The sequence below is a fragment of the Chiloscyllium punctatum genome, chromosome 11 (assembly GCF_047496795.1).
Source record: "Chiloscyllium punctatum isolate Juve2018m chromosome 11, sChiPun1.3, whole genome shotgun sequence".
NCBI classification, from domain to species: Eukaryota; Metazoa; Chordata; class Chondrichthyes; order Orectolobiformes; family Hemiscylliidae; genus Chiloscyllium; species Chiloscyllium punctatum.
Window position 1 is genome coordinate 111,542,460 of NC_092749.1, and position 17,503 is coordinate 111,559,962.

At 45.3% G+C, this 17,503-nt stretch overlaps 1 protein-coding gene across 2 annotated transcripts in view; it reads right to left on the reverse strand.

Moving 5' to 3' along the window:
• LOC140483334 (uncharacterized) overlaps positions 1-17,503 on the reverse strand; it is a 134,440-nt gene that overhangs the window by 43,227 nt on the left and 73,710 nt on the right. For both annotated transcript variants that reach the window (XM_072581531.1, XM_072581530.1), the window contains exons 7-8: positions 10,296-10,375; positions 5,135-5,316 (exon numbers count right to left, since the gene is read on the reverse strand). In XM_072581531.1, the coding sequence (XP_072437632.1) occupies positions 5,135-5,316; positions 10,296-10,375 (262 nt within the window). The remainder of the gene's footprint in view (positions 1-5,134; positions 5,317-10,295; positions 10,376-17,503) is intronic.

Genomic DNA, 17,503 nt, shown 5'->3' on the forward strand with positions numbered 1-17,503 from the left:
TCTGTCAGCAGATGCCTTGCTTAGTGTGACAGTTCTGATGTCCCTTCAGGCTCGACATGAAATTATTCTGACTATATTTATCTTGTGCCTCTCTTGTCTCAATGTTGACTGATCCAGCTGTTAATTGCTTTCGCTACAGTCCTTTTCACATCTCCGTCTCCCTACGGGACCTGATTTTGTGATCAGTTCGAATGGACTTAAGGGCTTCAGATTGAGGGAATGCACTGGGCAGATGCTGGCCTAGTGGTAATATCGCTGGGTTGTAGTCTAGACTAACTCTCTGGAGATGTATGTTCAAATCCCACTGTGACAGCTGAGTTAATTTAATAAATTCCCTAAATAAATCTGAAATGAAGGCCTCTTCTGGTGCAGTGGTAGAGTCCCTACCTCTGAGCCAACAGAATGGGGTTCAAGTCCCACCTACTCCAGAGGTGTGTAATAATATCCTGAAGGGGATGATGAGGAAAATATCTAAATCTGGTGATCATGAAACCATTGGCAATTGGTGTCAAAACCCATCTGGTTCACTAATGCCCATCAGGGAAGGAAATCTGCCTTCCTCACCTGGTCTGGCCTACATATGACTTCAGACCCTTAACTGCTCTCTGAAATGGCCAAGCGAGACTTTCAGTTCTACCAATTGTCACAAAGGCTCAACAAAGAAATTAAACCAGAGGACTATCGGGCATCAAACTAGGCACTGGAAAAGACAACAGCAGAAACAGCTCTGTTGACCCTGCGGAGTCCTCCTCACTAACATCAGGGGGCTAGTGCCAACAGTGGGAGAGCTGTCTCACAGACTAGGCAAGCAACAGCCTGACACAGTCATACTCACGGAATCATATCTCACAGACAATGTCCCAGACACCACCATCACCATCCCTAGGTATGTCCTATCCCACCAGCAGGACAGACCCAGCAGTGGTGCTGATACAGTCAGGTGGGAGTGGCTTTGGCAATCCTCATCATTGACTCCAAATTGAATGTAGTCTCAATGGCTTCAGGTTAAATATGGGCAAGGAAGCCTCTTGCTGATTACCACATACTCCCACGGCTGATAAATCAGTATTCCTCCATGTTGATCAACACATTTAGAGGAAGCACTGAGGATGGAATTTCAATGCCCACCACCAACAGTGGCTTGGCAGCAGTACTATTGATTGAGTTGGTCAGGTCCTGAAAAACATACCTGCTGGACTGGATCTGCAGCAGGTGGTGAGGGAACCAACAAGAGCGAAAAACATACTTGACCTCAACCTTACCAACTTGCTGGCTGCAGATGTATCTGTCCATGACAGTGTCGGTTATGGTGCCCACCGCACAATCCTTGTGGAGACAAAGTCCTGCCTTCACAGTGAGTATACCTCCCATCGTGTTGTGCTGCACTATTACTGTAATAAATGGGACTGACTTCAAACAGACCTAGCAACCCAAGACTGGGCATCCATGAGGCGCTATCGGTCACCAACAGCAGCAGAATTGTCCTCCAGTACAATCTGTAACTTCATGGCCTGGCATATCCCTCACTCAGCCATTGCCATCAAGCCCGGGGATCAACCCCAGTTCAATGGAGAGTGCAGGAGGGCATGACAGGAGCAGCACCAGGCATACTTGATGATGAGGTGTCACCCTGGTGAAGACACCAAACAAGACTAGTTGCCGAATACCATAAGCAGCAAGTGACAGACAGAAGTAAGTGATAACCAACAGATTGGATCTAAGCCCTGCAGTCCTTCCACATCCAGTCGTGAATGGTGGTGTGTGGTTAAACAACTTATTGGAGGAGGGAGCTCCACAAATATCCCCATCCTCAATGATGGAAGAGCCCAGCACATCAGTGCAAAAGATAAGGTTACAGCTTTCACAGCAATCTTCAGCCAGAAGTGCTGAGTGGATGATCCATCTTGGCCTCCTTTAGTGGTCGCCAGCGTTTCAGATACCGGTCTCCAACCAATTCCATTCACTCCACTGGATACTGCAAAGGCTATGGGCCCTGATAATATTCCAGCAAATGACATGTGCTCCAGAACTTGCTATACCTCAAGCTAAGCTGTCCCAGTACAGTTACAACACTGGCATCTACCCAACAATGTAGAAAATTGCCCGAGTATGTCCTGTACATAAAAATCAGGACGAATCCAAATTGGTCAATTACCACCCCATCAGTCTACTCTTGATCCTTAGTAAAGTGATGGAAGGGATCATCCACAGTGCTATCCAGCAGCACCTGCTCAGCAATTACCTGCTCAGTGACGCCCAGTTTGGGTTCCCCCAGGGTCACTCAGCTCCTGACCTCATTACAGCCTTGGGTCAAACATGAGTAGGACATGTGATTCCTCAGATATTGAAGCAGTCCATGTCCAAATGCAACAAGATCTGGACAATATTCAGGCTTGGGCTGACAAGTGGGAATTAATATTCGCACCACACAAAAACCAGGCAATAAGGGACAATCTAACCACTGCCCCTTGACATTCAATAGTGTTACCATCACTGCATCCCCCACTATCAATGTCTTTGGGATTAGCATTGACTAGAACCTCAACTGGACTTGCCATATAAATACAATGTCTATAAGAGCAGGTCAGAGGCTGGGAACACTGTGGTAAGTAACTCACCTCCAGACTTTGCAAAGTCTGTTCACTAGCTATAAGGTACAATTCAGGAGTGTGACAGAATACTCCCCACTTGCCTTATGAGTGCAGTTCCAACAACATTCAAGAAGCTTGACACCATCCAAGACAAAGCAGCCACCTGATTGGCACCACACCCACAAGCATCCACTCCCTCCACCACCCACGCTCAGTAGCAGCAGTGTGTACTATCTACAAGATGCACTGCAGCAATTCACCAAAGATCCTCAGACAGCACCTTCCAAACCCATGACCATCTAGAAGGACAAGGACAGCAGATACATGGGAACACCACCCCCTGCAAGTTCCCCTCCAAGCCACTCACCATCCTGGAAATATGTCACCATTCCTTCACTGTCGATGGGACAAAATCCTGGAATTCCCTCCCTAAGGGTCATTGTGGCATTGTGGGTCAACCTATAGCACATGGACTGTAGCGGTTCAAGAAGGCAGCTCACCCCCACTTTCTCAAGGGGCAACTAGGGATGGCCAAGCCAGCAACACCCAGGTCGCACTGGGTGAATAAAAATTAAAACCCACAGCATTGTGGATCACCCTTAACTACACTCCAAGATGGCTGAACAGCCACTCAATTCAAGGATAACTAGAGATGGACAACAAATGTTGGCTATGGCAGCAGTCAATAGATCCCTAGAAAGAATGGAGGAGAAAACATATTTGCATATGTTCAACCTGAAATGTAAATATTACTCATGTTAGCTGTGCCTCACAAATGTTCTTTTATGCACACACACAGTTTGGTCTTATTAACACACAGAAACCAAGGGCTACCATATCAAAGGAATGTGAATATCAGCTTAAAGAACACATAAGACATAGGGGCAGCAGTAGACCATTCAGCCCATCGAGTCTGCGTCGCCATTCAACGTGATTGTGGCTGATCTGATAAACCTCAACTTCACTATCTTGCCTTTTCCCCATAACCCTTGATTCCCTCTCTGATTAAAAATCTGTCACCCTCAGCCTTGAATATACTTCATGACCCAGCCTCAACAGCCCTCTAGGGTAAAGAATTCCACAGATTCACTCCCCTCTGAGAGAAGCAATTTCTACTCATTTTGATTTTAAGTAGATGACCCCTTATTCTGAGATAATGCCATCTGGTCCTAGACTCTCTCATAAAGGGAAACAATCTGAATTGAATTGAATTAGCTTTATCATCACATGTACTCAAATGAGTACAGTGAAAAGTTTACAGTCACAGCATTACAGCACTGTCTTCAGTACAAAGGTACCTCAGTACAATGTTATGTCCCCTAAGAATGTTTTTTCCTGTTTCAATAAGGTCACCTCTCATTCTCCTAAGCTCCAATGAGCTGAACTAGAATGCTAGCTCATCTAATTGGCCCAGCATTCTGGTGTTTCGACATTAGTTCCTAGATCAGCAGCACCTGAATCTCAAAATTCTCGTCATTCCTTTCAAAACCATCCATGACTTCATGCTGTCTCTGTCTTGTCTCCATCAGGGAGGCTGAGCTGTTTTGGGAGGAGGGACATATCTTGCCCAAGACTTGTCAGTCCTGTCCCACCCCCATGGCAGTATTGCTGTGTATGTGTGTGTTGTTTTAGTTGACTAATTGCCCTCCTTTCAGACAGGAGGGAATTCTCCAGTCTGGAAATCTTCCAGTCAGGGTCCGTTTGAAGAGTCAGTACTAAGTGCTCAGTGCCAGACTCAGCCAGGAATCCCTGGAGTGCTGCATTTGCTGGGAGTCTGATGAATTATCCTGGACAATCTTGTAGATGTTGCAGTGTGACTGTGTCTGTATAGAGTTTGCAGCTATTAGGGGATGATACTAAACAGTCAAACAAAATCTACAGACTCACATCATTCAGTTGGAACCTGAAGGTAGGTTAGGCCGTTCAGAATTAGGCCACTCGGCCCATCAAGTCTGCTCTACCATTTAATCATGGCTGATATGTTTCACAAGCCCATTCTCCTGCCTACTTCCCATAACCCTTCATCCTTTATGAGTCAAGAACCTATCTATCGATCTGTTAAAGACACTCAATGAACTTGTCCACTACAGTCCTCTGCATCAATGAGTTCCACAGATAAACCCCCTTCTGCCTGAAGAAACTCCTCCTCATCTCAGTTCTAAAGTGTCATCCCTTCCCTCTGAGGCTGTGCCCTCGGATCCAGTCTCTCCTACTGATGGAAACATCTTCTCCATGTCCACTGTATCCAGGTCTCGGTATTCTGTAAATTTCAATGAGATACCTACCTCATTCTTATAAACACCATTGAGTACAGACTCAGAGTCCTCAGCTGCTCCTCATATGACAAACCATCATTCTCCAGGATCATTCCAGACCCCCCACTAAGGCCAGCACATCCTCCCTCAGATACAGGAGCCAAAACTGCTCACGATATTCCAAATGCGGTCTGACTAGAGCCTTTTACAGCCTCAGCAGGACATGTCTGCTCTTGCATTCTAGCCTTCTGGAAATGAATGCTAACATTGTGTATTTAGAGACCTTACCACTTTTGCCTGCCAAATGGCTCCGTCCCAAGGGAATGGATTTGCGAGGATGCAGCACTGCGCTCCCCCCGACAGAGCCTGACTGAAGAATCCATCTTTCCTGGCTGCTACTCTGCGAATGAGCCTTTCCATCTCTGTCGAGCTGCTCTGTCCTTGTAAACGCCTGAGAGCTCTGAGGGTACCTGTGGGTTTAGAAATGCATTTCCCGTCACAGAAGCTGGGAGCAAGACAGCTCGCACTCCCCTGTCTGCTCACGGTCTCCCCGACGACCCGGAGCTTCCTCAGGCTCAGTTTGGCCAAGTCAGGAAGGCCAACCTCTTCCTAACAGACCATCCCCTTCTCTCTTCACTGCTCTCTGCCCCAGACAGTCCAAACACTTCAGACATCCAGCATCACACTCTGCTGACCCTCGGGGGAGAGGATGAGAGAGAGGGGGATCAGATCCATAGCAGCAAGAGGCTTGCAAAAGAGAAGGAAGACAGAGGAAAGGAGAAGAGTGGAGACAGTAGACCACACGAGGGAGGGAAACAACAGAAAAGAGGAGGAAAGGAAGAAAGTGGATGGATACGTGGCTCAGTGGTTAGCACTGCTGCCTCACAGCACCAGGGACCCGGGTTCAATTCCAGCCTCGGGCAACTGTCTATGTGGAGTTTGCACATTCTCCCCGTGTCTGCGTGGGTTTCCTCCGGGTGCTCCGGTTTCCTCCCACAGTCCAAAGATGTGCAGGTCAGGTGAATCGGCCATGCTAAATTGCCCATAGTGTTAGGTGCATTAGTCAGAGGGAAATGGGTCTGGATGGGTTATTCTTCGCAGGGTCAGCGTGGACTTGTTGGGCCGAAGGGCCTGTTTCCACACTGTATGGAATCTAATCAGACAGAGGAGGGAGGATAACAAGAGAAAAATAAAACTAAAAGAGAAACCGAACTCAACAGAATGAAGCCTTCAGCTGGACACTGAAGGGTATTACAACCTTTAAAAGACATTTGGACAGATACATGAATAGGAAAGGTTTCGAGGGATATGGGGCAAGTAAAAGGTTTGGGAAACGCGGTCGTCATGACGAGTTGGACTGGAGGGTCTGTTTCTGTGCTGCATGACTCTATCACACTATGGCTCTATTATAACTGAGTCCAGGAAGGAAGGGCACTGGGATCCAGATTTTATCAGGATGGGGAGCAGGTAGAGAGTCGGTGGGTCCTAACAGCAGATCAAACACCCCCCCCCCACCCAATTTCCAAAGCTGCTTCCAGTGGCGACATTACATTCTATCCTGGGAAGGCACAAAGAAACTTATGAATGATGAGCAGCCTGACCCGTTATTCAGTAGGACCATGGGCTAAACTGGTTCAGGCATCTCAGCTCCACTTTCCTACCTGCCCCTCCCATAAACCATAACTGCCCTCGTCTATCAAACATCTGCCTAACTCAACCCTGACAGCATTCAATGGTCCAACCCCATCATCTCACTGAGGGTAATCATTCCACAGACTAATGGCCATTTGAGAGAAAAAGCATTCTCTTCGTTTCTGTCTTAAAAGGAAAGCCCTTGTTGTGAAACTGTGTCCTCCTAGTTCTGGACTCTCCCACAAGGAGAGGCATCCCTTCAGAATCCATCCTGTTGAAGCCCCCCAGGAACCATACGTTTCAATGAGATCACCTCCCATTCTTCAAAACATCAGAGCATATAGACCCACCTGCTCAATCTTTCCTCATAAGGTAAGCTCTTCATCACAGGAATGAGCTGGGTAAACATTACCTGAACTGCTTCTAACAGAGATATACCAATAAGGAGAGTGAGATTGCACAGAGTAATTTTGATGTGGTCTCATTGATGCCCTGGAGAGCTGTAGTAAGATTTCTCTTCTCTCACAGTCTATTTCCCTTGCAGTAAATGTCCATGTGCCTCTTGCCTTCTTACTAACTTGCTGTAGCTATGCGCTAATTTTATGTGCTTCATGAACCAGAACACTTGGATTCCTCTATATTTCCCAGTTCTGTGTTCTCTCTCCAGTCCTACTCTTCCTGCCAAACAGGCAAATTCACCTGTGAAGGTGAATCACTGTTTTCTGGTTCATCACACCCTTCAAACAGTTTCCCAGCATCAGAACAGATTGAACAAAAATCCAACAATGTTGAGGACTAACCCTGAGCAGAGAATTGTGATGAAATATTATAGAAATCTAACCTCTCAAGCACTGGGAAGAGGCTTAATAAAGAGCCCTCAAGAGATTTATATAATATTAAATGGTAGAGAAAAGGTCAACACAAGATGTTACTGGCAGATGGTTGATTTCATTAGAGAAAGGTAACGTTAAAGAGAATTTGGAAAAAAAGGAGTTAGCTCCAAAGGGAGATAAACATTTGGTCTGAGGCACTGAAATGCAAGATTAGAGAATTTTGAGACGTAATCCCTTGTTTGAGAGTCTGAGCTGAAAGAATGAAGATTGACCTTTCTTCACACAACTTTTGAACTTTCTGAAGAGAATCTCAATAAAAAAAGTCTCAATTCAAAAACAATCAAAACATTTCAGGAGCACATTCCACAGTGAGGGTCAAGCAAGGAATTAACTGATTGAATGATAAACCAATTAGTGCAGACCAATTAATCCAATCCAGTTTTGATGGGGCCAAATGCTCCAGACTTCTGGTCGGTTCATGGTGGGCGGGCTCTCTGCCGGAGGAGTTATGGGGGTTCAGCTAGAGTAGCACCCATCTCCTCTCTCTGGGGGTCTACCTTAGCCTGGCTGAGGATTCCTGGCCAGCGAATGCAGGAGCTGGAGGCCAAGGTCTCAGCTCGCCTGGGACAGGACTGCTCCGAGTGCTGTCTTACAGGAGCCAAGTGCTGGTCATAAACCAGCTGGTCCCTGGGTCTCTCCTCCTGGGTTTGTCACTGACATTCAGAGAACGTTGGTTCACTTCTTCTGGGACAGTTTAACTCATCGAATACAAAATGGTGGTCTTTGAGGTTTGTCTTGTCCGGTATCATAACTAAAATGTGGAAGTTTGGGCTCTTGAGGTACAGTGGTAGTGTCCCTATCTCTAAACTGGGAGGCCTGGATTCAAGTCCCATCTGCTAAAGAGGTGTATAAAAATGACTCTGAACAGGTTAATTCGAAACTAAAGTAAAATGTGGAAGCTGAATGAAGAGTGAGAAGATCATTCCATAAAGACATCCCTGCACTGCTTTGTATCATCTTGCTATCATTCTAAGTTGCTGACAAACTCAGTCACAAACTGCCCAACTTCATTATATCAGAGCTGTCTAGTCAGGTCAGAAACCTACATCATGTCATGGGGGTGCAGGAGATGCCAATGGGGTACTGCTCCCTTCTTCAAACCTTTTCTCTGCCCTTTCCCTTTTCTGTATTCCTCCTCCACTGTTTGGCTGTGGCATTTGCAATTTCTGGTCTGACATCCAGGTGGCAGTCTTGTTCCTGGCCTCAGTGTGTTCAGGTGGCATCAGTCAAAATAGGGAACTGTCGATGGATCATTCCTTATTTCGAGCCTGAAGTTATTCTTCTCCCCAGAATTATTATGCTCAGGCACCTCAGCACCATCTAGGACACCATCACCTTTAATGTTTACTCCTTCCTCCACTGATGCTCAGTAGCAGCCATGTGCAGACGCACTGCAGAAATTTTCCATAGATCCTTACACAGCACTTTCTAAACCCATGACCTCTACCCCTTAGAAGGACAAAAGTGTCAAGCACATACGAACACTACCACTTGCAAAGTCCCGGCCAAGTGTCTCACCATCCAGACTTACAACTAAGTCACCGTTCCTCCACCGACTTGATGGAGGATATGGAACTTGCTACCACTGAAGGTGATTCAGGACAATAGTCTGGATGGGATTAAGAGGAAATAGGTAGCCATTTGAGGGAAGGTGAATAGAAGGTTATGGTGAGAGAGTGTTGAGGTAGGATGGGAGAAACCTTGGATACAGAGATATGGGCTGGTTGTGCTGAATGGCCTGTTTCTGTTCCGTATATTCCGTGAGGTTCCATATAACTGGCCCTTAGGTGAGCTCCTTTCCTATCAGACTGTATCACAGAAACATGAAAAATAGAGCAGGAGTAAGCCATTCGGCCCTTCAAGCCTGCTCTGCAATTCAGTATAATCAGGGCTGATCATCCATTTCAAACCCCTGTTCCCGTTTTCTCCCCATACTCTCTGATCCCTTCACAACTAGATCAAACTCGTTCTTGAAAATATTTATTGCTCTCGCCTCAATTGCTTACTGAGGCAGAAAATTCCAAAGATTCCCCGCACTCTGGGTGAAGACATTTCTCCTCATCTCAGTCCTCCTCAGGCCTACCTGTATCTTTAGACTGTGAACCCGGTTCAGAACATCCCAGTCATTGGGAACATCCTTCCTGTGTTTACCCTATCAACTCCTGTTCGAATTTTGGAGGTTTCAATGAAATCCCCATCTCATTCCTCTCAACCCCAGGGGATATAGTGGTAACTGAGCCAATCTCTCTTCATACTGTCATCCCAGGTATCGGCCTGGGAAATAATAGGTTTGCAGCGAAAAGGTGACATTCCCACCCTTGCTCCATAGGTAAGGAAGACTTTCCTTTCAACAAGAGCATTCACAACTTTCGAATGTTCCAATCCTGGCTTTCTAGCCAACTCATTGCTTTTCAAACTTGTATCACTGGTGTAATGTAGGGAATGCAGCAGCCAGTTTGTACACAGCTTGCTCCCACATACAGTAATAAATAATAACAAACCAGACAACTGGCTTTTCACTTTGTGACATGGACTGAAGGGTAAACACTGACCCCAGGACACTGGGGAGAACTCCATTGGCTCTGCTTCAACATGGTACCATGGGGTCATCTGCACCACTGACAGTGCAGCACCTGAGTGTGGGCTTTTCTATTCATGCTGACTATCCTTAGACTCAGACACAAAGATACTACTGACTGAGTTACTCCTGAACATTGCATGGTTAAAGTAAATGATTTTTCGTACCTTTTGGAGGACAAAAATTCATCTCTAATGTTAGCAATAACTAGCATAGCTGGGCTAGAATACACGTAGAGAGCTAATAATTATGAACGAGGAAAACACAGCAGTTAATTTAACAACTGCAAGTCGCACCAATCAAACAGAAAAATAAAGCCTCCATTATACAAAAGCAATGTTCTTACTTTAGAGGTGGATGCTGAGGCCCAGCTCGTCTTGGCTGATTAATATGATTACTTCTTTCAGGCTGAAAACGAACTGCGTTCTGTAACACAATCAGCAGAATCACCTGATGAGAACAAGGCGGTAATTACTCTGAAGAAACCTCCAACAGGCTGGAGACCAGGGATTTCACTGAAGGTGAAAATTAAGTTAATTTTTGCCAAACAACACTGTCCTTTCAGTGTCCAAATAGCTGCCCTAACAAAGACAGGGAGATTTATCGACATTGACGATCTTCTAAAAGCAACAACTTGTACTTATACAGTGACTTTAACATTATTTACAACACACCTTCACCAGATCTGTCATAAAATAGGCGAGCTTTCAATTCCACGTTTGCTTGAGTGAGCATTGTACAAGTTGCCGTGGAGGGACATATGGAGATATATGGGGAGCTAGCCAAATGCTTCATCAAGGTGGTACATTTCAAGGGCTTTAAGGAGAGAGAAGGATAAATATTGGTCCTGGGATACCAGAGAGTTAGCTCATCCTCCACAATCTTCAATCCCCTTCTCCCACATGAACTCCAGCAAAACATTGGATTTAAATCCATAGTATAGAACCAAGCAGGAGATAATAATTACTGGACCATGGTACCATACCAACCTCAGAATGGATCTTGTCCTGCTCAAAGACTGTGTCAACCAGTGTTATACATGACTGATTATTCTCACTAATGTCTTCAGTTATGACTCAACATATAACACAGCAGTGATATCATGTGTTAAAGCTGGGGCCTACTGGTAAAGCCACTGGGCGAGTACAGCATTGGGTTTTGATTAGCTCAGTTGGCTGGATCAGTGTTTTACAGCATGCATTCAATTCCTGCACTGATTACGTTTAACATGAAGGACCCTCAACTTCTCACGTTGCTTGAGATGTGGTGACCCTCAGGTTAAACTCTCCATCAATCCTCTCTCTCTCTCTCTCTCCAATCAGAGAGAGGTCCAGTAGGATTATGACTTTTAATAGAGCACAGCAAATGGCTCTGTGCTCTGGAGACGCAGGATTGAAGCCCTGCACTGATGCCTGTGGAATGTTAATTTAATCAACTGAAAAATGCAGAACTGCTCATTTGCCTCAGCAAAGATCATAAAGCTATCACTATCACTGTCACCCTCTGTTCACTACTGTGGTTTAGGGAAGGAAATCGGCCCACAGTGTGACTCCAGACCAACTGCTAATGGTTGACTCTTCAATGCCTTCTGAAATAGCCCTGGCCATTTTCTCAATTTAAGGACAATTTGGGATGAGCAGCAAATGCCAGTGACGCAGAATAAATCTATCCTTTCGGGGAAAAGAAAACACCACAGTTACAGCTTGCCAAACTAACAAGATGCATTAGCTTAAAGAGAAAGAAAACCTTGCAGTCTCATGATTGACACTTCATTTGTAAAATAAAATTGAGCTGCTCCTTCGCTTGCCACGGTCACACTTGGAAGCTGAAGCCTGATTTTGTTCCTGACAGGGAGCATGTTGCTTTTCACCTCAAGTCTGTACCAAGCAGCAGGCTACGGTATGTCACTGAGACCCTGAGTCTTTCCACACTAATTCCCCCTGAAGCTTCACTTATTACACTGTCCTCGTTTGGTCCACAACTCAATTTTCATGTGTGGGTTTGATGTTGAAATTGAGCAGTTTTTATGCATTGCAAGTGCATCGAGTTCAAATTAAATCTGCCCTTTAATTTCAGTGACTGGAATTAAATAAGTGATTAGACTGTCACAGTGTCCCTCATGTCTTCTTTCACATTCTCTCATCATTACCAAACAGAAGAGTGGTGGCAGTATATTGTCTCTTCAGCAGCTGTGCACCTTCCAGTGGGATGTTTCCTTGTACTAACAGGGTGAGGGGAAAACATTCCAAGATGCTTCACTGGAGCAGTTGTCAAAAAAAACCCAGCATGGTCACTGTTAGAAATTAATAGGAGCTGGTCAGTGGGCTGATTTTCCAGGAGCATCTTAAAGCAGAAAGCATGGAAATTGCAGAGTTTATAGATCGAAAGGATGAAGGCACCACTGCACCAATGGGGTGAGGGGAATGTGGGATGGAAAAGAGACCAAAGCTGTGGGACTCAGCTTTTATAGAATCCCTAGAGTGTGGAAGCAAGCCATTCAGCCCATCGAGTCCACATCAAAGGGCATCCCGCCCTTTACCCCCAACCTTTTATTTCCCATAGCTAATCAACCAAGCCTGCCCACTCCTAGACACTATGGGCACTTTAGCATGGCCAATCCACCTAACCTGCACATCTTTGGACTGTGTGAGGAAACTGGAAGACCTGGAGGAAACCCACGCAGACATGGGGAGAATGTGCAAAGATAGTCACCTGAGGGTGGAATCGAACCCGCGTCCTGGCGCTGTGAGGCAGCAGTGTTAACCACTGAGGCCCCCACGTTCTTGGAAGATTGCATTGCTGAAGGAAGTTACAGAGATTCAGAGTGTTATTTACATGATGCATCTGGAGTTAAGGCAAAATAATTCTGATTCACATCATTGTGCTTTACGTTGGTAGGAAGACCTTGGAGAAACACAATAAGATAAAGAGGACATATCTCTAAATGGACCTGGATTATGCGTATAAGCATTAGTAATTGAAAGCAGCAGGGCAAGTTGAAAGTGTTGTTATTAAAGTATACAGTAACCTGGGTGTTACAACAGAGGCACAGAGTATAAGAGCAGGGAGATCACATCGACCTTGTATAAGAAACTAGCTCAGCTCAATGCGAACACTGTGAATAACTTTGGGCACCTCGTTTTAGGAAGGATGTGAAGGCATCAGAGAGAATGGAGTAAAGATTAATGAAGATGGTCCCAGGGATGAGCACCTTCAGTTATGAGAAAAATTGAAGAAGTTAGGATTATTTCCCTCAGAGAGGGGAAGGCTAATAGGAGAAAGAGGTTTTCAATATTGCAAAGAGTCTGGGCTGGAATAGGATAGAATAGCCTTTCCTGTCACATGTACAGGTCGTTCTGCTGTAACGTGCATTTCATCAGCACAAAGTGGCTGGAATGTGAATGATGAATTGTGGACGCTGTTTGGATAACGCGAGCTTTCTACTGAATGGGTATAGCCATTTTCTATTAGCAATCTTTTACAACATGATTTTCTATAGCTGTTTTTCATAGCGCGAGGTTGCAGAGGAGCGCAGCTGTTGCATTATAGCAGAATGACCTGTACTCAATGAGTGTAGTGAAAACTTTATACATCACCAATTATAATGCTGACTTAGATACAAAAGTACCTAAGCACAGCATCTTTAGATAGGGGACACATTACAGAAATAAATGTTACGAAAAAAAACATGGTCCACACACACACACCAATGACATGCCAGGACAGGGAGGGTCACTGTGCCAGGTCGAGAGGTCACCCCACCACACCAGGTCAGTTGGAGAAACTGTTCCCAGGTGTTAAAGGGATAGAGAACCAGAGGGCACAAATGTGAAGTAATTAATAAAACAAGCAAAAACGATGTGAGGAAAAATCTACTTTGCACGGTAAGTAGTCAGGATCCAGAATGCCCTGCCTGAGATTGTTGTGAAGGAAGGTTCAGTTGAGGTATTCAGAGGGAATTGGATTGTTAACTGAAATAGGAAAAAGTGCAGGCTATCAGGAATGACACAAAGTGAATTGTTCCCTTGGAGATGTGACACAGAGAAGATGGACTGACTGACCTCCATCCGCACTGCAACATCGCCGTGATTCTGTGGAGCAAAGGTTCAAGAAAGTCTGTGGCTTGGCATACCCCATACCCAATGTTAATTTAAATGTGACATCATAACAAAGAGATTTGCATGCATCCAGCAACAATGCTGTCACCAAGTACGGAGTCTTCTCATAGGAAGTAAAATGCACTGATTAGCCATTACTTTTAACAATACTTTACAGACTGTGAAACAAAGATAGGGACATAGATGTTAGAAGGTGATAAACATAAAAACAACTTTTAGAAGTTTTCAAAAATTTATCTTTCTATCTGAAAGTAAAAATTTGACATGAAACATTCCTACTCAGAGAAATTCTCTACCCAACTGTGGAAGTTGAATTATTGAGTAGATTGAATGCAGAGATCAATGTATTTCTATCTATTAAAGACATTGTGGAATATATGAATAGTACAGGAAAATGGTTGTGAGCTAGATCAACGATGATATAGTTGAAAGGTGGAGTAAACCTGAGGGGCTCAATGACCTACTCCTGCTCTTGCTTCCTACATTCTGAACCTCCTGTGATGCAGGCATTGCAGTTGCCAGACAGTTCTGGAAATTTCCTTGAAATCTCGGTATTGAAGCTGGCTCTAGCAGATGGGATTGCTGGAGATGCTACTCAGTGCTGAGTGAGGAGTCGAGTTGGGGGGACAAGTCCTGCCAGAATGGCTCTGGGTGGGCTGTAGCATCCATGAGCTGAATGAATGAGGGTCCACAGAAGAGCCGCTGCTGGATGGAGTAATGCAGTTGTCAAAAGTTACTTGAGAATCAAAGCCTGTGGGGAAGATGGTCACTGGACTGGAAATCCAAGCTAATGGTATGAGGAACATGGGTTCAAATCCCACCACCCCAGTTGGTAGAGCTTAAAGTAAGTTAGTAAAAACTTATCATCGATTTTTTTGCAGAGGACCATTGGGTTCACTGATGCCCTTTAACAAGAAAATTTGCCCAGTCTAGCCTACATGTGACTCCAGACCCACAGCAAGGTGGTCAACTCCCAACTGCCCTCTGAAATGACCCAGCAAGCCCCTCAGATGAGGGGGAAGTAAGAATGGCCAACAAATGTCATTGATGCCAACATCCCGTGAATGATCAACTATGAAGATACCGCATCAACTCCACTTGGCAGGAGATAATGTAGTGAAGGTCTTTAAAACTGCACGTAGCGCCATGTATCTGGTCATGGTGACTCCTCAGACTTCTGTGAGATTTATCTTAGTTGTAAAGGTTAATTTAGGATGTCTCTTGAAGATAATTTGTTTGCTCATTAATGTTTGATATACATTGGCTTTTGTTTGATTGTTCCAGCGAAATGTCTAATCTAATCCGTCATCTTCCCTCCCCAGAGTGACTGGGGAAATTCAGTTTTGTCATGTCATTAGGCTGTACAGGGATCATAAAAAAGGTCATATCATGTTATTGACAGGAACAAGGTGGTGAAGGTGTGCCCCTTGCTGACGGATCTGCTGCTTAATCTAAACGTGGGCTATACTTCAGCTGATATCACCACTTCCAGTCATGAATATGCCAGTAGCAAAACAACTCACAGGTAAACAGTGACAGGCTGTAATCCAGTCAAGCAGAGTGGCATGCCATTCAAACTTTATAAAGGTTACTGTTAATTGCATGATTGCTGGATAATGTACTCAGTATTTCCAACTCGCTCGCATGGTATCTGCAACTGGCAACAGGCAAGTGGCGATCTCTCTGGTAATGACAAACATTTCTTCTGTCTGTTTTTTCTCTCCCCCTCTAATACAGTTTCCAGGAAAGTAAATTATTACAGGCAAAATTTTCATGCACTCAATGCTTTGATCTATCTTTACAATTAAATACGTTCGTTGACCAGTCCTTAGATGGGAAGGGGGAGGTATGGTTGCTGTGAAGTTGAGAGCTGAGATATTGTTCCAATAGACAGTACCGTCTTTGATGTAGAAAAGTCTAAAAGAGTCCAAATGCAGAGTTCATACTGCAAAGTGCCTTAAGTATCGCCCACAGGCTTTGTCGGCAAAGTGCCTTCGGATCTCAAAAACCTAAATATCCAGATCCTCCTGAAAATCTCTGTAACAATGTCTATATCATTGGAACCTGTACCAAGCAAAACCAGGAATTGCAGGAGAAACTCAGTAGTTCTGGTAGCATCAGTGAAGAGAAAACAGTGTTAACGTTTTGAGTCCAGTGACTCCAGTTCTGAAGGAAGATCACTGGACTACCTCTGTGTCTATCTGCACAGAAGCTGCCAGATCTGCTGAGCTTCTCCAGCAATTCCTGACTTTGTTTGTTTCACTGGAACTTGGAACCAGTTACTAACATGAAATAAACAAGGTTCCTTTAATGAAAACTAAGACCATAAGATATAGGAGCAGAATTAAGCCATTTGGGACATCAATTCTGCTCTGCTGTTTGATTGTGATTGATACATTTCTCAACCTCATTCTCCTGCCTTCTCCCTGTAATCCTTCATCCTCTAACCAATCAGGGACCGATCCATATCTTTTAATTGGAAAAAACAGTGGGTTTCTTCGCCTACAGCAGACCAAACAGATCCTGACGTTTCCTATATCTCAGGAGAATGGTGGCTAGATTATTTAGACGGACCAAAAGATCACACACCGAGTGAGCTGGGATAGCCATATAGTACAGTGGGTGAGCTGGGAGGGTCACATAGTGACCTGGGTTAGTTACACAGTGAGCTGGGATAGTTACACAGTGAGCTGGGATAGTCACACTGTGAGCTGGGATTGCCAGACAGTGATCTGGGATGGACACATGGTGCAGTGAGCCGGGACAGCCACATGGTGCAGTGAGCTGGGATGGTCACATGGTGAGCCGGGACGGCCACATGGTGCAGTGAGCTGGGATGGTCACATGGTGAGCTGGGATGGCCACATGGTGAATGAGCTGGGATGGTCCAACGGTGCAGAGAGCTGGAATGGTCACACGATGAGTGAGCGGGGATGGTCCAATGGTGCATGAGCTGGGATGGCCACATGGTGCAGTGAGCTGGGATGGCCACATGGTGCAGTGAGCTGGGATGGTCAAATGGTGCAGTGAGCTGGGATGGCCACATGGTGCAGTGAACTGGGATGGTCAAATGGTGCAGTGAGCTGGGATGGCCACATGGTGCAGTGAGCTGGGATGGTCAAATGGTGCATGAGCTGGGATGGCCACATGGTGCAGTGAGCTGGGATGGTCAAATGGTGCAGTGAGCTGGAATGGCCACATGGTGCAGTGAACTGGGATGGCCACATGGTGCAGTGAGCTGGGATGGCCACATGGTGCAGTGAGCTGGGATGGTCAAATGGTGCATGAGCTGGAATGGCCACATGGTGCAGTGAACTGGGGTGATCACATGATGAGGTGGGATGGTCACATGGTGCAGTGAGCTGGGATGGTCACATCATGCAGTGAGCTGGGATAGTCACATGGTGCAGTGAGCTGGGATGGTCACATCATGCAG